At 44.7% G+C, this 23,364-nt stretch overlaps 1 protein-coding gene across 3 annotated transcripts in view; it reads right to left on the reverse strand.

Annotated features, from left to right (window-relative positions):
• Window positions 1-23,364, reverse strand: part of LOC126412656 (cytochrome P450 6j1-like) — a 179,792-nt gene that overhangs the window by 115,013 nt on the left and 41,415 nt on the right. For 2 of the 3 annotated variants that reach the window (XM_050082359.1, XM_050082356.1), the window contains exons 2-3: window positions 14,047-14,266; window positions 5,510-5,698 (exon numbers count right to left, since the gene is read on the reverse strand). In XM_050082359.1, the coding sequence (XP_049938316.1) occupies window positions 5,510-5,698; window positions 14,047-14,243 (386 nt within the window). In that variant the 5' untranslated portion in view covers window positions 14,244-14,266. Of the gene's footprint in view, window positions 1-5,509; window positions 5,699-14,046; window positions 14,270-23,364 lie in introns of all 3 variants that reach the window. The other variant, XM_050082357.1, reaches the window with a different exon arrangement.

Genomic DNA, 23,364 nt, shown 5'->3' on the forward strand with positions numbered 1-23,364 from the left:
ATACGGCCTTGCAGAGTAACCTTGGGTCTCATCGAATACCACGATATGTCTGCCCAATCATTACCTAACCCCCTCCATGTTCTACATCTGCATCTACATTTATGCTCCGCAAGCCACCCAGCGTTGTGTGGCGGAGGACACGTTACGTGGCACTGTCATTACCTCCCTTTCCCGTTCCAGTCGCGTATGGTTCGCGGGAAGAACGACTGCCGGAAAGCCTCCGTGCGCGCTCGAACCTCTAATTTTACACTCGCGATCTCCTCGGGATGTATAAGTAGGGAGAAGCAATATATTCGATACCTCATCCAGAAAGGCACCCTTTCGAAACCTGGACTGCAAGCTACACCGCGATGCAGAGCGCCTCTCCTGCAGAGTCCTCCACTTGAGTTTGCTAAACATCTCCGTAACGCTATCACGCTTACCAAATAATCCTGTGACGAAACACGCCGCTCTTCTTTGGATCTTCCCTATCTCCTCTGTCTACCCGACCTGGTACGGTTCCCACACTGATGAGCAATACTCAAGTATAGGTCGAACGAGTGTTTTGTAAGCCACCTCCTTTGTTGATGGACTACATTTTCTAAGGACTCTCTAATTTTACACTCGTGATCTCCTCGGGAGGTATAAGTAGGGAGAAGCAATATATTCGATACCTCATCCAGAAAGGCACCCTTTCGAAACCTGGACTGCAAGCTACACGGCGATGCAGAGCGCCTCTCCTGCAGAGTCCTCCACTTGAGTTTGCTAAACATCTCCGTAACGCTATCACGCTTACCAAATAATCCTGTGACGAAATACGCCGCTCTTCTTTGGATCTTCCCTATCTCCTCTGTCTACCCGACCTGGTACGGATCCCACACTGATGAGCAATACTCAAGTATAGGTCGAACGAGTGTTTTGTAAGCTACCTCCTTTGTTGATGGACTACATTTTCTAAGGACTCTCCTAATGAATCTCAACCTGGCACCCGCCTTACCAACAATTAATTTTATATGATCATTCCACTTCAAATCGTTCCCTAAGCATACTCCCAGATATTTTACAGAAGTAACTGCTACCAGTGTTTGTTCCGCTATCATATAATCATACAATAAAGGACCCTTCTTTCTATGTATTCGCAATACATTTGTCTATGTTAATGGTCAGTTTCCACTCCCTGCACCAAGTGCCTATCCGCTGCAGATCTTCCTGCATTTCGCTGCAATTTTCTAATGCTGCAACTTCTCTATATACTACAGCATCATCCGCGAAAAGGCGCATGGAACTTCCGACACTATCTACTAGGTCATTTATATATATTGTGAAAAGCAATGGTCCCGTAACACTCCCCTGTGGCACGCCAGAGGTTACTTTAACGACTGTAGACGTCTCTCCATTGAGAACAACATGCTGTGTTCTGTTTGCTAAAAACTCTTCAATCCAGCCACACACCTGGTCTGATATTCCGTAGGCTCCTATTTTATCAGGCGACAGTGAGGAACTGTATCGAACGCCTTCCGGAAATCAAGGAAAATGGCATCTACCTGGGAGCCTGTATCTAATATTTTCTGGGTCTCATGAACAAATAAAGCGATTTGGGTCTCACACGATCGCTGTTTCCGGAATCCATGTTGATTCCTACAGAGTACATCCTGGGTTTCCAGAAATGATATGATACGCGAGCAAAAAACATGTTCTAAAATTCTACAAGGGATCTGTGTCAGAGATATAGGCCTATACTTTTGCGCGTCTTCTCGATGACTCTTCCTGAAAACTGGAAGTACCTGTGCCAATCATTTGGAACCTTCCGTTGTTCCAGAAACTTACGGTACACGGCTGATAGAAGAGGGGCAAGTTCTTTTGCGCACTCTGTGTAGAATCGAATTGGTATCGCGTTAGGTCCAGTGGACTTTCCTCTGTTTTGCTCCTAGCATGTAAATTCAGCCAAAAACCTGAACATTGTAAAATAAGGCTCATTTGACCTAATGACTTTCATCCATTGCTTCACAGCCCAGGTTTTATGGCTTCGGCACCATGTTTTCCTGTTGCAGGCATTTGCATCACTTATGAATAGTTTTGGAATTTCACCTCACTCTGCAAATTCCCTGCATATAAACCTCCATTCGCGTTGTTTTAATGCTGACAGGATTCACGAGGGGGCATTGAGTTGTGTAGTGACTGCTGTAGCTGTCTTGGTCTTATTTTTTCGTCATGATCTTCAGCGGGCGTCTGTCACACGCACTTTAGTCCGCGTTGTTACTTAGAGGATGATGTCTCTTTCGCTTTCGCTGTAGGCGGTATAAATCTTCGAATCAGTGTCTCTTGAAACACCAAATACTGCAATTACCGCGGTTACCGATCCATCCACCATTCGAACACTAACAATTTGCTCACGTTCGAATTCTTACATTTACAACCCAATAAAGGATTCTGCGGTAGTATCGACAATTCAAGAATAAAGGTTGCCTCTGTAACAGCAGAAACTCCGGACACCAGGTGCTGCAGTTGAAATTTGGAAATTTGTGGTAATGTCTTACGGGGCCAAACTGCTGAGGTCATCGGTCCCTAAGCTTACACACTATTAAATCTTAACTTACGCTAAGGACAACACACACACCCGTGCCTGAGGGAGGACTCGAACCTCCGACGGGGGGAGCTGCGCGGCCTGTGACAAGGCGCCCCTGACCGCTCGGCTACCTCGCGGGGCTGTTGCAGTTCAAACAGTGGAAAGTGTACAAGAGGCGTTTCTACGCAGTCAAAAAACCTACTGCTCCTGCAAATCGCGAACTGGGCATTCCCCAACCGACTCTGGTGGAGATTCTGCTTAAGCAGTTGAACAGTTGAATCAGAAACCGTATCGCATATGGCAAAGCGACTGCACCGCATTTTGAACTTCTACAGGGAGCAATAGAAGATGACGTCCCCCCCAATACGCGTTCAGTGGTGAGACGAAATTCCGCGGAAACGGTCAAGTGAATCGTCGCAACGTCCGCGTGTGGGGTGAGGCAGATCACAGTATTACAATGAAAACTGAATGAGATTTTCGAAAGATAAATGTCTTCTATGCTGTTTCACGTAGCACAGTGTGGTGGCCTACTTTTTTCCTGGGGAAAACTGTAACAGGTATAATGTATCTACAAATGTTGCAAAGGGGGTGGCTTCCTGAACTAACAGCGGATATCCCAAACGTCTTATTACAACAAGACTGAACTCCGTCTCATTGCTGTAGACTAGCGCGTCGCAATCTGTGCAAGGAACTTCCAAAGTGGGGGATTGGTCACTGTGCTGAGGGTGAATTGTAAGTCATCAGGAGGCCTCCAAGGCCTCCTGATCTTGCAATTAGTCATTTTTTTTCTTTGGCGATATGTGAAACAATGTTTACGTACCACCTTTGCCGACAACATTGACTGAATTCCATAATCGCATCATTACTGTGCTGGTGAATATTTGATAGGGACATGTTCGAATGTTTATGGGTCGAACTTTACTTCTGCACAGATGTTGGTCGTGTAATCCAAGGGGAGCTTGTTGCGGGATGTCTTGCACATCATTATCAACGACACCGGTTGTCAACAAGGCACTGTGCAACAACGCGTCATTCATTACTTTTATGTAACAGTTTGTAAAATACATTCATCCAAACCCTATGAACCATTATTTTTTAATCAGCCTGTATTTATCATAATGAAATTGTCATTTCATAATTAACTATGATGTAAAAGAACAGTGTATGTGTAAAATCCAGGTCTGAATTAAGAGAGAGTTTGCAGGCCCGAATATAGGCCGAGGTGACAAAAGTGATGGGATGGCGATATGAACGTATGCAGATGGTTGTAGTATAGTAATACACAAGGTATAAAAGGGCAGTGCATTGGCGGAGTCGTCATTTGTACTCGGGGCATATGAAAAGGTTTACGACGTGATTATGGCAGCACGATGGGAATTAACAGACAATAAACGCAGAATGATAGTTGGAGTTAGACGCATTAGACATACCACTTCGGAAATCGTTAAGGATTTCAGTATTCCGAAATCCACAGTATAAAGATTCTGTCGAGAATACCATATTTCAGGCGTTACCATGCACCATGGACAAAGCAGTGTCAGACACCCTGCACCTAACGACCGAGAGCAGCGGCGTTTGCGTAGAGCTGTCAGTGCTAACAGACAAGCAACACTGCGTGGAATAACCGCAGAAATCAATGTTTGACGTACGACGAATGTATCTGTTACGACAATGTGGCGAAATTTTATGTTAATGGGCTGTGACAGCAGACGACTGACGAGTGCCTTTGCTAACAGCACGACACCGCCTGCAGCGCCTCTCCTGGGCTCGCGGCCTTATCGATTGGACAGTAGATGACTGGAAAACCATGGCCTGGTCAGATGACGCCCTGTTAAAGTTGGTAAGAGTTGATTGTAGAGTTCGAATGTGGAGCAGACCCTACGATGCCATGGACATCGGTTGTCAACAAGGCATTGTTTTTGCAAGCTGGCGGTTCAAATGGTTCAAATGGCTCTGAGCACTATGGAACTCAACATCTTAGATCATAAGTCCCCTAGAACTTATAACTACTTAAACCTAACTAACCTAAGGACATCACACACATCCATGCCCGAGGCAGGATTCGAACCTGCGACCGTAGCAGTCCCGCGGTTCCGGACTGCAGCGCCAGAACCGCTAGACCACCGCGGCCGGCAGCTGGCGGTGACTCCATAACGGTGCGAGCTGTGTTTACATGGGACGGACTCCCTCCTCTGGTCCAACTGAACCGATCATTGACTGGAAATGGTCATGTTCGGGTACCTGGAGGCCATTTGCTGCCATACAGCAATAGAATTTTTATGGATAACAATGCGCCATGTCACCTGGCCACAATTATTCACGTCCTGTTTCAAGAACATTCTGGACAATCCGAGAGACTGCTTTGGCCACACAGGTTGTCCAACATGAATCCCATCGAACATCTATGGGACATAATCGAGAGGCCAGTTCGTGCACAAAATTCTGCACCGGCAACACTTTCGCTATTATGGACAGGCTATATAGGCAGCATGGCTCAGTATTTCTGCTAGGGACTTCTAACAACTTGTTGAGTACGTGCCCCGTCGTGTAGTTGTACTACGCTGACCAGGAGGAGGTTCGACACGATATTAGGAGGTATCCCACGACTTAAGTGAGCCGCGCGGGATTAGCCGAGCGGTTTAAGGCGCTGCACTCATGGACTGTACGGCTGGTAACGGCGGAGGTTCGAGTCCTCCCTCGGGCATGGGTGTGTGTGTTTGTCCTTTTGATAATTTAGGTTAAGTAGTGTGTAAACTTAGGGACTGATGACCTCAGCAGTTAAGTCCCATAAGATTTCACACACATTGGGACATTTGGACATAAGTCACCTCAGTGTGTGATTAGATTAAAGAAAAGAATTAAAAGCGCAATGAAATACATAGTTATCCATGTTTCCCTTTAACTTGAAGCATTCTGATTTACAAGACATTCAGCCAAACGCATTATTTTGTAGGCGATACTTACTTTTCACCTTTAAGAAAGAATGGATTCCTCGCGAACAACGGATCGAGGTTCTCGTCGACGTGGAAGCTGTTGTCATGGAACGACGTGAAGTCCCTGACGAGCATCGTCCTCGCCAGATCGGCGTCCCTCACAAGCAGCAGCGGCTCCCGGAAGCGGTAGAAGCCACAGAACGGCTCGCCTTCCATCTGGCTGTAGCAAACAAAAGGCTTCTCACTTCATTTAACTAGTGTCCTACTTGCTGTACGGTCGTTTAGCTCTGTTTCAAGACAGTAAATTCAGATGGGCACAAGAGCACTGAAGAAGAAAGGGAGGAAGAGAGCTAGGGTATCGCCGTGCTCTTTCAAGGGATTTACCTTAATCCTTCCACTACCATTGACTCAGATGTGTCCCACGATAAGTTATGAAAGAATCAGTGTCAATTTTTCGCATGTTAGTGCTATGTATCAGTCTTCCACTGGAAAATGGAAGCCTGCTAATGGTTTGCAGAATTATTATAATTACAGTTTGCACATATAGGTTGCCCCATCACTGCTCGCTAGATTTCTCGCCGTAAAAGATGGCATTTATTGACTGTATTATCCGACTTACAGAGTAAATGATAGCACTGGAAGTAAAGGTGCTGCTGTCAAAACAAGAAGAGCTCCTGGGTGCTCAAGTGGTGTGTACAAATCTATGGCGACTACTGAGGACCATCTGCCAACTGCAGGTGAAACAAGAAGGCGTGTAGCATGTGCTAAGAGGAGGAAGGAACCAGGACAAAGATTATGTAGCATATCCCATATTGTTTTGTAGAAAGCTGTTTCACACATTACTACAAATACAGGGATTGATGTGGCAACGGCCATGCCGCAGTGGATACACCGGTTCCCATGAGACCATCGAAGTTAAGCGCTGCTGGGAGTGGCTGGCACTTGGATCGGTAACCATCCAGCCGCCATGCGCTGTTGCCATTTTTCGGGGTGCACTTAATCTCGTGATGCCATGTGAGGAGCTACTCTACCGAATAGTAGCGGCCTTCGGTCAAGAATACCATCATAACGATCGGGAGAGCGGTGTGCTGACCCCACGCCCCTCCAATCCGCATCCTCCTCTGAGGATGACCCAGCGGTCGGATGGTCCCGGTAGGCCATTCGTGGCCTGAAGATGCAGTGCTTTTTTTACAAGGATTGATCTGATTGTCACATGAGCCACTCGAACTGGCATGTAATGATTAAGCGCTTGTTATTTCGAATAATCTATCGAAATGTAAAATACTTGTACTCATCAATTTGACAGGGCACAACTCAGTTTCGAAACCCTGTAATTATTTCCCACTGCGGTATATAAGTTTGATATTTGGCTCAAAGGTGCCTACAACCTTCGTCTGTAATGGTACAGAAGAGAGTGAGCCTTGCGACATCAAGCGCAGGCTCGGCGGCGCTTCAAACTGTGAGAAACACGCGGAAAAGAGACCAGAGCTCAAAAGTTCACGTAAGGTGTGAGACGGGTTAAGGACGTCACACTGGCACCAAATTTTACTACAATTCTGCCAAACGCCACCGTGAACGTAGCAAGCGATGGTAAGGTCGTCGCTACCCCTCTTACCCACATTTTACCCCTTCTTATGACGCGTCCGCGACGGAGGTTAGCACCACGACACTCCCCATTAGAATCAAGTGTTTTCTTACGTGTGGCAGAGGAAAATATTTCAGTCGTAGCACTACTCAGAACCGACACGAAAATGTGTCAGTAGCAGCATAAAGGACGTCAATGACAGGTTGATCTGAACACATTTTTCAGTTGAAAACGACAGTTCTTAGTCCAATGAGTACCAGGACAACATTCGTGATAATCCTTGACGCTGCTGACACTCCACGGTCTCTTCAGCCCTTCTGTAGAGACATCGTGAGGTATCAACCCCACTGAATGTAATCACACCCATTTGGAGTTGCAATGCGGCCGTAATTTTTACGTTTGTATACAGAATGGGAACCAAGCACAAGGGGCTGTTCAAAGCCATTCGATGAAATTTAAAGGTGGCATGATCCTAGAGGGGTGCGACATTGACACATGCGTGAATGAATTGCCAAAGGGTCCTTCTAGGACCCTCCCAGTTCGTCAATACTGTTAGTGCGGCGGTTGTTGAATACTTTAAAAATGTACTTACACAGAAAAAACACGTGAGTCATTCTTTACGCCTGCTAGTAGACATGACGAACTGGGGATGCCTAGAGGTTGCCTATCTACAGGCGCCAAGTCTCTCGCCGCAGAAGAAGTAATGGGGAGGGCAGAATACCAAAGAACAGTGAAGTGGTTTGACAAGGTATGCTCACTGGTAATACAATCTAGAAATGAAGCGAGGCAAAGAATACTGCAAAGGAAAGCAAGACACGTAGTGGAAGACGATAGAGAGAAGAGAAAGAGGGCAGGTAACTTATTTAGTGAGAAAGGAGAAAGATAGAGCACTTGGACGAAATGAGGAATAATAATCAGATACGAAAGTTCTTTAAAAGATTTACAGAAATGAAAGGATTCCAGCCGAGAGCAAGGACAAAAATGGAAATCTAATTGAATATAAAAGCGAAGCTTTGGAGAAATGGCAGGAGTATTTTGCTGAATTACTTGAAAGAAAGGGGGGAGAGAACAGAGAGGTAACCTTGAATGAGGCTGAGGAGGGACGGAACTTGTAATTAGAAATAGAAGTGGAAGGAAATCGAACCACCAGACGTAGAGGAAGTGAAGAATGCAATAAAAAACTTAAAGAATAATAAAGCAGTGAGAGAAGACTACACAGAGGCCGAATCATTAAAGTTTGGGGGAAATAAGACGGAGACGGCTGTTAATGAATTAATAAAGGAAATATGGATAAAGGAAGAAATGCCTAAGGATTGAAAATGGGAATAATCTGCCTATCTCATAAGAAAGGCAATAAGGCAGAGTGCAGTAATTATCACGGGATTACTCGCTTAGATACAACCTATCACGTGTCCAGTAACATCTTAGCCTCTCGGCTAGATCACCTGGGCGAAATGATACTGGGGGATTATCGGGCTGGTTTCAGAAGAAATAGATCCTCAATATACCAGACTTTTTTTTACTGAGACAAGAGCCAGAGAAATTTTATGAATATGACAAGCAACTGCATCAGTTGTACATAAACTTTAAAGAAGCATGCGACAACCTTCAGAGGAATAAGATTCTCTAAAGTATGAAGGATTTTAGAATCCCACTAAAATTAGTGAGGCTGACCAAAACAGCCTTGAAAGCAACGGTTTGCAAGGACAAAACAGAGCAAGAGTTGTCGGGAGAGGTCCATGGGCGGGGCGGCTGCAGAACGGAGATGCGATCTCTGCGCTACTCTTTAACTTAGCAGTAGAGAACATAATTCGGAAAATGTCAACAAACACTATTTAGCCAGCAGGCCCAGGAGGTGACATACGCTGAAGACAAAGCATTAATTGCTAGGAATCTCAAACCCTTGAAGGTTAATTACACTGCACTGGAAGGAGCAGCGCTGATATCAGGACTGGGAGTTTAATACAGAGAAAACAAAATATGTGGTGATGGGAGATCCTGACTTCAATAAAAACAAATGGTAAATGGTACCAAAGAGTGGAAAATTTAAAACCCTATGCTCGATAGTAACATAAGATAACAGGACGGTAGCAGAAATTCAAGAAAGGATAACAAATGGCAAGACCATAAATCTTAGCAGGAATACAAAAATCCAAATACATTTTACTGTATTAAGTCCTGTGTTAATGTATGGTTCGGAAAGCTAGGTGATGGTCACAAAGGCGGAAGGCTGGTTGTTGATATGGGAAAAGAAGATTTTGAGGAAGATATTTGGGACAGTAAGTGAAGAAGGAAACTGGAGAATAAGGACAAATGCAAAACTACAAGCACTTTTGGACAGATAAATATGGTAGTGAAAATCAAGCAAGGAAGGGTACTGTGGGTTGGGCATGCTCAGAGAATTCCAGAAACGCTAAGTGTTAAGGAAGTGTTTATAGGAAAGCCTGAAGGGAGAAAGAGAAGAGGGAGATTCAGGAAAAAGTGGCTTGATGATATGGAGAAGGATCACAAAGCAATGGGAATCAGGAATTGGAGAAGGAAACCTGTGGACAGAGAAGAATGGAGGAAAGTGACAAAGGAGGCCAATGTTCTACAAGGACTATATGCAGCGATATGAGACAAAATATTAATTAACTGTTCTTGTGCTCCGACAGTGAGCGACCCAGACGAATCAAATGTAATCGAAGCAGAAATATAATGCAAGCAGCATAAGTTTCAGTTCTAGTTGGTTCTGTAGTACGATCATGGGGTGGTATCCTACTAATATTTCTAGTAGTGATAGTTGTTGAATATGTAGCTGTAGTTGTAGTTGATTTAACTGAGTTAACACAACGAAACGACAGAAATAGTAATAGAATTAGTAAAACCAAATTTAACGTAATGAAAACCTAAGATTTTTTCCTGTGACAGTAAAGGGGTCCGAACTGAGAATGGGAAAAGTTGCCTTAGGAAAACCGCATGTAACTAGCGCACAGGTAGTCACTGAAACGTTAGACTGATAGTAGTAGGAATAAAAAATAAAAATAAAAACGAAATCGACTAAACATTAAATTTAAGACAAAGGTACATTCAAAATGATTGACATAATAATTACATTAATTTGAATTTCATCTGTAATGGTGCATTGTTATTACCAAGAAACTGGAGTATAATGAATGGATAAATAAATGGCTGGCTCTGAGCACTATGGGACTCTACTTCTGAGGTCATTAGTCCCCTAGAACTTAGAACTAGTTAAACCTAAGGACATCACAAACATCCATGCCCGAGGCAGGATTCGAACCTGCGACCGTAGCGGTCTTGCGGTTCCAGACTGCAGCGCCTTTAACCGCACGGCCACTTCGGCCGGCGATAAATAAATACTGTGCTGTTTATCTAAGGCTCAAAAAAGCACTTAAATCATTATTCCTCTTACATTAAGAACATGAACTAAAATTATGGGTATGGGTGATTACGCATCACATTCAACTTCAACGTCTTTTTGCAACTCGATCTTTCACCTGTGGGATTTTCCTCATAAGTCTTCTGGTATCCCGAGAACATAATGTATTGGCAACATACGCTCACTATCTCATTACCAGCTGTCAGTGCCTAGCCATGACGATCGCGCATCAATGAGAGTCAGTAATCTTACACAGGTGCCCTACTTTGAAAAAACCACGATCAAACTTTTAAGTTTACGACATAAATGGTTTTCGACACTGCTCAGCCTAAATAAATTGGAAATAGTCTTGATCGCATATCTTATTTAATATGGTGACCGGTTTCGATCTTTTTATCAGATCATCTTCATACCATGAATGTCTGGTGCAGGCGGTGGCGCATGGCAACCTCTTGTTTCTGGCTGGTGGTGTACTGCAGTACAAATAACGCTCAAATAACGCTAATTCTTCCAGAGTTTGCACCATCGCGTCGGCTATCATTTTAAAATATTGTTCAAATAATTGCTTTATCCGTTCATTTGGCAGTCCTCAAAATTTAAACCACTATTAAATATTTCTGCCAGAATTTCTAAAGCTACTACATCTCCCAAGCCTGCAGTTCCCCATTTTTCATTTGTCGGGTGTACTAGTATTTATTGTTAAGGTTTTGTTGAGTTAGCGGGATGTTTACATAATTGGATATGAATTCTGTACTGTTTCCGTTAGCAAAGTTTCGTAATAAAAAAATGGCTCAGATGGCTCTGAGCATTATGGGACTTAACTGCTGAGGTCGTCAGTTCCCTAGAACTTAGAACTACTTAAACCTAACTAACCTAAGGACATCACACACATCCTTGCCCGAGGCAGGATTCAAACCTGCGACCGTAGCGGTCGCGCGGTTCCAGACTGTAGCGCCTAGAACCGCTCGGCCACTTCGGCCGGCGTTTCGTAATAGGTTTTCTACTCCTCCATAGATATAAGACTCTGCCCTGCGATGTCTTTATGTTGTGTTCGGATTTCTTTCATTATCTTCCATGTTTCTAGGGTGATATCTTGTCGTCTCTCTTTCCAGTACTTATTTTTAAACTCCGTTACTTTTTTCTGTATCCTTCTCCTTTTGTCATAATACTTTAACCTATCTTGAGTGTAGCTGTGTAGTTAACTGTTTCTCAAAAACAGTTTTCTTCTCCAGAAAGAATTTTCACTACGTAGCTATGTAGTGTGTGCGCTGATAAGAAACTTCCTGGTAGATTAAAACTGTGTTTCCCAACAAAGACTCGAGATCTTTCCTTTGATGGGCAAGTGCTCTACCAACTGAGATACCCAAGCACGACTTAAAACTTGTCCTCACAGCTATACTTTCAATAGTAACCAGAACTGAATGTGCTGTTGTACAGAGAGTTGCTAATTTTGCGTAGGTATCATTCGAGTTGGTTGGTACTAGTATTGCTAATAATGAATAACTGATGAAGGGAGTTGTTAGTAGATCTACTACTTAGTTTAAGTGTAAATGTATAAAAGTTCAGTTCAATCTGAGGGCTGCTTTTCATATTTACTGTTGGCAGGCTACTTTATTTTTTGATCACTGTATTTATTGGCCAAGAAGCCGAATATTGTTGTTTCTTCCAGTTTCGTTGTCAGTGGGTCAGTGTTTATTTCAAATTGTTTTATTATTATGCTGAAGAAACTACACTGGAGCGCCAAAGAAACTGGTATAGGCATGCGTATTCAAATACAGAGATGTAAACAGGCAGAATACGGCGCTGCAGTCGGCAATGCCTATATAAGACAACAAGTGTCTGGTGCAGTTGTTATATCGGTTACTGCTGCTACAATGGCAAATTATTGACATTTAAGTGAGTTTGAACGTGGTGTTATAGTCGGTGCACGAGCGACGGGACACAGCATCTCCGAGGTAGTATGGAGCGGGGATTTTCCCACATAACCATTTCACGAGTGTACCGTGAATATCAGGAATCCGGTAAAACATCAAATCTCCGACATCGCTGTGGCCGGAAAAAGATTCTGCGAGAACGGTACCAACGACGACTGAAGAGAATCGTTCAATGTAAGAGAAGTGCAACTCTTCCTCAAATTGCTGCAGATTTCAGTGCTGGCCCATCAACTAGTGTCAGCGTACAAACCACTCAAAGAAGCCTCATTGATATGGGCTTTCAGAGCCGAAGGCCCACTCGTGTACCTTTGGTGATAGTACGACACAAAACTTTACGCATCTGAGCCCGTCAGCACCGACATTGGGCTTCTGATGACTGAAAACATGTTGCCTCGTCGGACGAGTCCCGTTTCAAATTGTATCGAGTGGATAGACGTGCACAGGTATAGAGACAAGCTCATGAATCCACGAAACCTGCATGTCAGTAGAGGACTGTTCAAGCTGGTGCAGGCTCTGTAATGGTGTGGTGCGTGTGCAGTTGGGGAGATATAGTGATATGGGACCCCTGATACGTCTAGACAGGTGACACGTATGTAAGTATCCTGTCTGATCACCTGCATCCATTCATGTCCATTGTGCATTCCGACGAACTCGGGCGATTCCAGCACGACAATGCGACACCCCATACATCCAGAATTGATACAGCGGGATTCCTTGCAACGTGCTCTTCAGAAGAGATCTCCACCCCTCGTACTCTTGCGGATTTTTGGACAGCCCTGAAGGATTCATGGTGTCAGTTCCCTCCAGCATTACTTCAATGTCGAGTCAATGCCACGTCGTGTTGCGGCACTTCTGCGTGCACGCGGGGGTCCTACACGATATTAGGCAGGTGTACTAGTTGTTTTGCCCATATTTCACTTGTCGTGTTGTTCTAATGCCCATGCCTCAGGAACTAAGTTCAGTTTGTCAAACTGCTATTTTGTTAATTCTCGAAGAAGATAGTTTTCGTTTGATAAAAATTGTGTGTCAAAGTCATCTCGTTACCTCTACTCTTCCAACTGCCGCAATATCCATGCCTAATCACGAGCTACAATCTCAACTGTTGGCTTTGATACATAAGATAAACTAAAAGATATTTCAACAGCGCACGTTAGGGGCGCTCTTTCGACATTTCCTGCAACAATTCGTGGAGAATGGTAATTTATCCACGCCAGGCACTAACCCGCTTGGAAATTAATATACCCGCCACTGGAGATATGGCTATCACATGCACAGCACAGCACAGAACAGCACAGAACAGCTTCTTCCTATGGAATTTCTCCTATGTGATTACATGAGGGCAATGGTGTATGACACCCGAGTAGGAACTAAAAAGCAAGAGATAGGGTTCTAACTTCCTGCCTGATCCTATGACAGACAGCATGTATCTCCGAGCAACTGCGACAGTATCTTATGCGCCGTTTTCATGCAAGCTCTGATATTGGCATGGATCGGGGCTATATTTGTGTAAGTTGTGTATGGAAAACAAAGTGTTATGTATCAGGTCTTTATCTCCCAACAATTAACTTAGGATCCTTTGTCACCTGGACAATTTTGACCCAGAGGTCTAGGACACACCATAAACGTGAAATTTCAATTACAGGATATTAGTCCTTTCTTCAACTTACCAGTAGATGTCTCTGATGACCTCCGTGATGTGTTTCTTGCCGAGCATTGCATGTTTCATGTTTCCAAATGGCACAGATGGTTCTGGGCAGAGAACCCCCAGTCTCTGCCAGTAGCCGTGGTTCCACGACAGGTATTTCCACAGCAGCCACATTGCAAGAACCACAAGGGCGCCTGTAGTGCACCAGTCGAGGGACATGGCGGTCGCAGTCTACCACAAAACTGCTGAAAAACAAACAAGAGAAGTACAATATTGAAATGGCAAATTACTCCCCATTGATGTTATCAGTCATTTTATTTTGATAATGTTCAAATGCTTTGACTAGATAGAGAATACATCATAGCATTTCAGTGAGCAGTTATGGGAAAGATTTTTAGGGAACCTTCCCGTCCTAAATCGGACTCAAGAAGCTTTTGTCGTACCCCTAATAGATACTGGCCAACGACCTTGCCGCAGTGGTAACACCGGTTCCCGTCAGATCACCGAAGTTAAGCGCTGTCGGCCTGGCTAGCACTTGCATCGGTGACCGTCCGAGTTCACTGAGTGCTATTGGCAAGCGGGATGCACTCAGTTCTTGTGGAACCAATTGAGGAGCTGCTTGACTGAGAGGTGGTGGCTCCGATTACGAAACCTGACAACCGCTATGTGGGCAGTGTGCTGACCACATGTCCCTCCATATCCGCATCCAATGTCGCTTTTCGGCTAAGGATGACATGACGACAGATAGGCACCGTCGGGCCTTCTGAGGCTTGTTCGGACGAAGTTGGAGTAATGAATCCTGGTTGTGTAATTCTTCTGATAAATCATTCTTGGAGGCAGCAGTGATAATTAATAGTATGAGCACAGAACAGTAGGAGATGGGAGTAGGATGTTACTCGATGAAATCACTATGTACCGCCGGTATAAATTGCAGAACTCAGTGCGGCCATCGCAATTACTATTGATTACATAAGTATTATCCACTGCATATTTTAAAACTTAGTACACTGTTCGATTGGGGGAATTATGTGCAAATAATACACAGCTTGCATCCGACCTGTACTTTGCTAATTTAACCAATGTCAATAAATGACCTGACGTCAATTCTATTCGTCAACATATTTATACGTACTCCGCAAGCTACTGCATGGCGTATGGTGGAGAGTAACTTGTACCACTGCTGGTCATTCCCTTTCCTGTTTCACTCTCAAATTGAGGGAGGGGGTAACGGCTGTCTATGGGCCTCGGTACGAGCCTTAATTTGTCTCATCTTCTTGGTCCTTACACGAAATGTACGTTGGCGGCAGTAGAATATTTCTGCAGTCAGCCTCAAATATCAGCTCTCTAACTTTTCCCAACAGTGTTTCACGTAAAGAACGTCGTCTACCCTTAAAGGATTCCCATTTGAGTTCATGAATAACCTCCACAATAGTCGAGAGTTGAACGAACCGACTTGTAACAAATCTAGCAGCCTGCCTCTGCCCTGGTGGGGATACCAAACAGTCGATAAATACTCAAGAATGGGTCGAACTAGTGTTCTATATAGGCTCTCGTTCATAGATGAACTACACTTTCTATAAATGCTCCCAATAAACCGAAATCGACCATTCGCCTTCCCTATTACTGTCCTTACGTTCCCGCTCCATTACATATCGCTTTGCAGCCTTGGGCCTACATAGTCGACCAATGTGACTGTATCAAGCAGCACACTGCTGAGGCTGTATTCGAACATTATAGGAGTCTGTTTCCTACTCATTTGTATTAATTCTACTAAACTAAACTCCTCCCGGAAAGGTCATGAAGGCCCAAGGGTACCGACCGACCGCCGTGTCAGACCTTAGGCGTCACTGGATGCGGATATGGATAGGCCTGTGGCCAGCACACCAGTCTCCCGGCCGTATGTCAGTTTCCGAGACCGGAGCCGCTACTTCTCAATCAAGTAGCTCCTCAGTTTGCCTCACAAGGGCTGAGTGCACCCCGCTTGCCAACAGCGCTCGGCAGACCAGATGGTCACCCATCCGAGTGCTGGCCCAGCCCGACAGCGCTTAACTTCGCTAATCTGACGGGAACCGGTGTTACCACTACTGTTGTATTAACTTCCGTTTCTATGTATTTAGAGCTAGCTGTCATTCATCACACCAACTGCAAAATTCTGTTTAAAACTTCGTGTATCCTCCTGCAATCACTCAACGGCGACATCCTCCCTTGTACCACAACGACATCAGCAAACAGCTGCATACTGCTGCTCACTCAGTCCGTCATATAAATGTACTGAGGAGAAGAGAAGTTTACGACCCTTCATCAACAAATTGCAGTAAGCTGAAATCAGCAACCAAAAGGAAACGCCTACGAACGGTACTCAAAAGTTTGTCCTGTCTCCTCGTGTCCATTCACCACTCATTACCAATGTCATTTGGGTAAATTGGGTGCTACAAGCCAAAGTGTCTGGAATGCTGGGTATTAAAATGCCAAACCAAGAAGAATACCAAATTTTGTTTATTGTACATATACATTGTAGTAGGATGAACACATAACTAAATTTGAAGCTGATTTCGGTGTATAAAGAGTGAGAAATGTAGTACCTCTGGCAGCAATATGCTGGACGGCGAGTCTAAGTTCGTGCGTGTTCTTGTTGAAAGATAACACTGTCGGTAAAAACGCAACAGCAATAATAATTAATGGAGAGTAATGAAATTTCGAGAAATATTTGTCTACATAACATGTTTAAGTGATTGACATTGCAACATCACAGGTTAAAGTAAGCGTGAGGTAAGTCATTGCAAATATAATGATACCTCTTGTAACGGACAGACTGTTGAATGCTAACATGAAAACGTGCATTCACTATCTTGTACAGCTGCCGGGTGACAGTTTGTGAGAAGGTGTTCCATGCCTATGGTGCTGGAGTTGTCGTCCGATGGGGAATGGCAATTGAATCTCAATGTAGACAAGTGTAATGTGCTGCGAATACATATAAAGAGAGATACCTTATCATTTAGCTACAAAATAGCAGGTCAGCAACTGGAAGCAGTTAATTCCATAAATTATCTGGGAATACGCATTACGAGTGATTTAAAATGGAATGATCATATAAAGTTGATCGTCGGTAAAGCAGATGCCAGACAGAGATTCATTGGAAGAATCCTAGGGAAATGCAATCCGAAAACAAAGTAAGTAGGTTACAGTACGCTTGTTCGCCCACTGCTTGAATACTGCTCAGCGGTGTGGGATCCGTACCAGATAGGGTTGATAGAAGAGATAGAGAAGATCCAACAGAGAGCAGCGCGCTTGGTTACAGGATCATTTAGTAATCGCGAAAGCGTTTCGGAGATGATAGATAAATTCCAGTGGAAGACTCTGCAGGAGAGACGCTCAGTCGCTCGATACGGGCTTTTGTTAAAGTTTCGAGAACATACCTTCACCGAAGAGTCCACCAGTATATTGCTCCCTCCTACGTATATCTCGCGAAGAGACCATGAGGATAAAATCAGAGAGATTAGAGCCCACACAGAAGCACACAGACAATCCTTTCCACGAACAATACGAGACTGGAATAGAAGGGAGAACCGATATACTCAGAGTACCCTCCGCCACGCACCGTCAGGTGGCTTGCGGAGTATGGATGTAGATGTAGATGTAGATGATGTTTCACATGTGCTCGATTGGTGGCATATGTAGTGATTGAGCACGCCAAGGCAACATGTCGACATCCTATAGAGGATGTTGGATTCCAACAGTGCTAAGTATGGGCGTGTTACCCTGTTGTAAAACACTCCTTGGAATGCTGTTCATTAACGACACCACAACAGGTCGAGTCACCAGGTTGACGTACACTTTTGCAGTCAAGGTGCGTGTCCTGCCGACATACGAAATCGCATCCCAGACCATAACGCCAGGTGTACGTTCAGTGTGTCCAGGACGTAGACAGGTTGCTTGCAGGCCCTCACCTGGTCACCTTCTAACCAACACACGGCCATCGTTGGAACCGAGGCAGAACTAGCTTTCATCAGAAAACACAACAGATGACCTCTCACTTGACACCACTGAAGTCGCAAATGGCGGTGATTTGGGGTTCGAAGCTGTCCTTGAAGCACCCGATTTGTAACGATTGGTTGTGTCACTGTGGTGCCAACTGCCGCTCAGATTGTTGTTGCAGATGCAGTACGATACGCCGCAGCCATACGCCGTACACGACAGTCTTCCCTCTCGGTAGTGCCACGTGACCGTCCAGAACCCGGTCTTGCAACCGTACTTTCTCGTGACCACCGCTGCCAGCAGTCATGTACAGTGGCTACAAACTTAGCACGCCTTTCTGCAGTATCGCAGAAGGATACCTACTACACGAGCTCGTTCAAACTCAGTGAGATATTGATAATGGCGTCTTCGTTGTCTTAAAGGCATTCTTGGCTAACATCAGCTCAGCGCGTCCAGTCTGAAAGGTAACTAACGCTCACGATCGTTATAGCATGGATTTAAAGCAAACCTGATTTGGATCCTCAAGCGCAGTAACCGCCACTCTCATACGATTGGAGCGAAATCAGAATAGACATCATCTTCACACCGACCAACTTTCGTTTATGTCGTAAACACCTTCTTGGTGTTGTGATCTTATTTCCGTCAGCAATTATCACAATGATAGAATGCAACCACTTTCCTTAACATGTCAGCATTGTAACTCCTTCTGCTGTCCAAATTAACAGCTATGGAAACCAAAGATGATCGTATTGTGCAACCAGAGGCACCCCAAACCACCACGCCATGTGCTGTTCCCATATAACGAACAAGAATGTCATCAGAGAACATTCGTTCCCCTCGGAGGTCCTGACATGGATACGTCCATCGTGATGCTGAGTGCAAAATCGGCATATGGCGCCACTCCTGTGTCCAGTGAAAACACTTTTGTAAAATTGGTGTCGAATATTCGTAATATGCTCAAATATCTCACAAGACTTACACTCTGAATAGAAGATTCCAGTGTGGCATTTTGATGTCGTGACCCGGCGTCACCCACATGGAGACAACGTTCTGGTTTGCTATTGGCTAAGCAAGGCTCCGCTATATATCGTCATCATCATCATGATAATCATCGTCATTAGTGTTCTGCTCGTAGGCAGGTTTTCACTTGATAAATCTCCACTCTCTCCTGTCTCCTACCATCCTGCCATACTCTTCAGGTTCGCGTAATTTACGCTTCCTTTGATGTCGTCTATCATCTTGTATCTCTTCTCTCCTCTCAATCTCCTCCCACACTTCGTTACTCACTCTTTCCCTCCAGCTTATCTTCTCCATTCTCCTCCATATCTACATCTCAAATGCTTCTAGTTCTTTTTCTTCATCCTTTCGTCTCAGTGTCCACGTTTCTGCCCACACAGTGCGACACTCCAGGCAAAACACTTGCCAAGTCTTATGCTCAGCCCTTTATCTGGTTTTCCACATAATAATCACCTCTTTCTATTGAATACCTCCTTCGCTGTAGCAATGCAAGTATTCACCTTCTGATGGTGTCTCATATCTTCAGTGATCGTACTTCCCAGATATTTAAACGTTCTTACACGGCTAATAATAGCTGGTCCTATCTTAATATTTGCCAGTCTCCTTCCTTTGCTGATTACCATACTGCGTTTTTGCTGCATTAATTCTCATCCCATATTTCACATTAGCTTCAATCAGATACTTTAGCATTTTGCTTATAGTTAGTTCACTTCCTGCCACTAATACCGCGTCAACAGCAAATATTTCCATCTACGCCTACCATAATAATCTGTTCCAAGTATAACAATAAACGGCAGAGGCAACAATTTTCCCTAATGTCCCTTTTAGTGCAGCGTCCTTCCGATATTACATTTCTGATCCCTATTCCTACTTTCTGTTGTAAACACAGGTTCTGTATCAGTCGTCTCAACTTCAAATTTACTCCTTTCCTCTTCGAAATAGCCATCAGCTTGTTCCATTGTACTCTGTCAAAAGCTTTTCCCAAATCAACAAAAACAGTAGAAATTCCTCTACTTTTCTCAGTATTCCTTTCGCCTATGATTTTTAACAGTCCATTAGCATCTCCTGTTCCCTAAATCCGATGTGTTCTCTCTAGTCCATTTATACTATGCGCCATAGAGCCTTCTGTTCAACACTCTCAGCAATACTTTAGCTATATATAATAGCACAGAACTGCCTTTGTTGTGATTGGTTAAGATGCTTGAGCAGTGTCGGCTGCTAAAGTCAGGCTGTTGGCGGGGGCCACAGTAGACGGTCGTACCACTGGTGTCTCTCCTCAGCTGTTGTAAAATAGTATTAATTTTGTATTAAAAAGAATATCGGGGCAATGGACAAAGTAGACGGTTGCAATAGTGATGGAAACACTCAATTATTATAGAAAATGACGTTACTAAATGCATCGTAATCCCACGCGAATGTGACGACCGAAAGCGCTGCCGCGCGGAATAAGTTTTGACAAAAGCATCGCTAAGGACGACCTTATTACTTTAAGATGTGGTTAGGCATTATTAGATTAACGTACCAAGAAGTGATAGGTGTGACATTAAACAAAGAGTTCAGATGGAATTTCGTCTGAAGACAGTGCTGTTGCAAGACTTACAGACCGTGGTAAACCATGGCATTTACTGCTTTCCTCCTCGCTTTTGTACAGTTTTAACGCAACAGCGCCACAACAGCTCACCGAGGCCACGACCTGGTGCTGTCATCTGTTGTCTGACGGGCATCTTTAGAAGATACCAGGTAGGAGTCCTCTAGAGAACTTTTGTGTGGAGTAACGCATTTGGACACCTCCATTCAAGAACTCTCACCTACAGGCTACGGTTTGGCTATTACAACCAGACACCAGGGCACACACCTGTTAACATGAGGAGAGTGTCGTACAGTGTTGTCGTTGGCCTCGCTGTTGTTGGCACATCTATTCACAATCAGCCGCCGCATAAAGGTAAACCGTATCACCGGTCGCCGTATTGAGAGTCCAAAGTGAACAAGCGCCGTCGTACTGTCGTACTCTCCTTGTGGATACTTGTCTCCGTAGCTTTAATCGTTATTAACTAAGTTAACTTGTAGTAATGGATTGAACTTTATTTAATTTTGAAAAACGTTAAAGGACTCTTTTAACTTCCGCTTTCTTTGAATCTGATAAACAGTAGCTAGATCTTACTACAAGGTGTACAACTTTGCTTCCGCCGTTTTTTTCCCAACATTTGAGGCTTTAATGAAGCAAATTGGTTACACATGTATCACTCAAAGTATTTTCCATCACTGCTCACTACTTTCTCCCATGTTTCGGGCAGTGTACGAATCCGGCGTCTAAAAAATTGTTCATCTTTTGAAGCAATCTACGAATCGATCCAACTTGTGACTTCTTCATGAGATCGGAAGTGTTGGTCAGCCAGTCCATGCGCCATTGATTTAAACCGGTGGTAGTCAGAGGGAGCAATGTCTGGAGAATACGGCGGGTGGTGTAGGACTTTCCATTTCAACGTTTCCAAGTATGTTTTGACGTCTTTTGCAACGTGGGGTCGAGCGTTATCGTGCTGCAAAATCACTTTATCGTGCCACTCGCTGTATTGCGGCCGTTTGTCTTTTAATTGTCTGCTCAAACGTATTAATTTCGTTCGATAACGAGCACCTGTGATTGTTTCACTTGGTTTTAACACCTCATAGTACACGACGACGACCTGCTCCCAACAAATGCAGAGCATGATCTTGGAGCCGTGAATATTCGGTTTGTCCGTCTACGTGGAAGCATGGTCGAGATGTCCCCATGATTTTTTACGTTTAGGGTTATCTTAATGAACCCATTTTTCGTCCCCTGTCACAATACGATGCAAAAATCCCTTGTGTGTTTGCCTCTCAAGCTACTGTTCACAAACACGCAAACGCCGTTCAACGTCTCTTGGTTTCAGCTCACAGGGGACCCAAATTCCTTCTTTCTGAATCATGTCCATAGCCTTGAGACTTTTGAAATGGTTTGCTGTGTCACTCTCACTAATCGTGAGAGTTCTTCTGGAGTTTGAGGCGAGTCTTCACTCAGCAATGTCTCCAATTCTGCATCTTCGAAAACATTCTCTCTTCCACCACTATGCCGGTCTACGACGTTAAAAATCACCGTTCTTGAAGCACTGAAACCACTCACTTTAGCTTCTTTCACTAATAGCGTCCTTACCATACGTACCTAAGAGCATTTTATGAGACTCAGCCGCTGTTTTCTTCATATTGAAACAAAACCATAACAGCTACCGCAAATGACGAGAATTAGGCTCGTAAACTGACATTTTCAATCAAGAACAACTTTGCGATGCAGACATAAATCGACTGATTTTTGAATGACCGAGGTCCAAGCTAACTGCCTGACGTCTGCGATCTGTTTCTTTCGACCGCTACTTACCGTTGTCACCACCTATCGGCAAACGGTGGAAGCAAAATTTTACGCTTTGTACTTAAGACAAAAATGACACCGCTCCGTCCGCGGAAACCATGTTCTGACTAGTTCGGGTCGCGTGGGTGTCTGGCTACGCGCCGCGTGGGATTAGCCGAGCGGTCTTAGGCGCTGCAGTCATGGACTATGCGGCTGGTTCCGGCGGAGGTTCGAGTCCTCCCTCGGGCATGGGTGTGTGTGTTTGTCCTTAGGATAGTTTAGGATAAGTAGTGTGTAAGCTTAGGGACTGATGACCTTAGCAGTTAAGTCCCATGAGATTTCATACACATGTGAACATTTTTTTCTGGCTACGCGGGCATGCGCGTGACTGATGTAAAGAATTGAGTGTGAGCGAGAATAACTATAGAGCCGGGCTGTGTGGCCGAGCGGTTCTAGGCCCTTCAGCCTGTAGCTACGCTGCTGCTACGGTCGCAGGTTCTATATAATCCTGCCTCGGGCATAAATAGATGAAGGCACCGGTAGCAACCTGCTTATCCCTCGGACCCCGATGAACGCGCCGGACGAAATGCACATCTCGACGCTCTAAGTTGGGGGGCACGCCTCATCATCCGCCCTGATGCCACCCACTCCGACCAAGGGCCCTCCCCACGGGCGCCACCCAGCCTCAGCAAGGGCAACATGGCAGGATGGCCATTGCCGGGAGTCCCTATGCCTCAGGGAGATAGGCATACGTGGGGAGTTAACGGCACAAGCATCAGCAGAGCGATCCCTGTGTTGTCAGGGGGCTATACAACCAACAGGGTACATGGTGGCCCCACCACAACGGACTGGATACCGTGCTGGATCTTAGGTGCAAAAATGTCCAAAGTCGTCGTCTCAGCAAAAAGGAACACTGCACAGTCCATAGTGGTAATCGCACCCAGGAAGGTATCCTCGCCCAAGAGATGGAAAACGAGCGAGACAGCA

The sequence above is a fragment of the Schistocerca serialis genome, chromosome 7, assembly GCF_023864345.2.
Source record: "Schistocerca serialis cubense isolate TAMUIC-IGC-003099 chromosome 7, iqSchSeri2.2, whole genome shotgun sequence".
NCBI lineage: Eukaryota > Metazoa > Arthropoda > Insecta > Orthoptera > Acrididae > Schistocerca > Schistocerca serialis.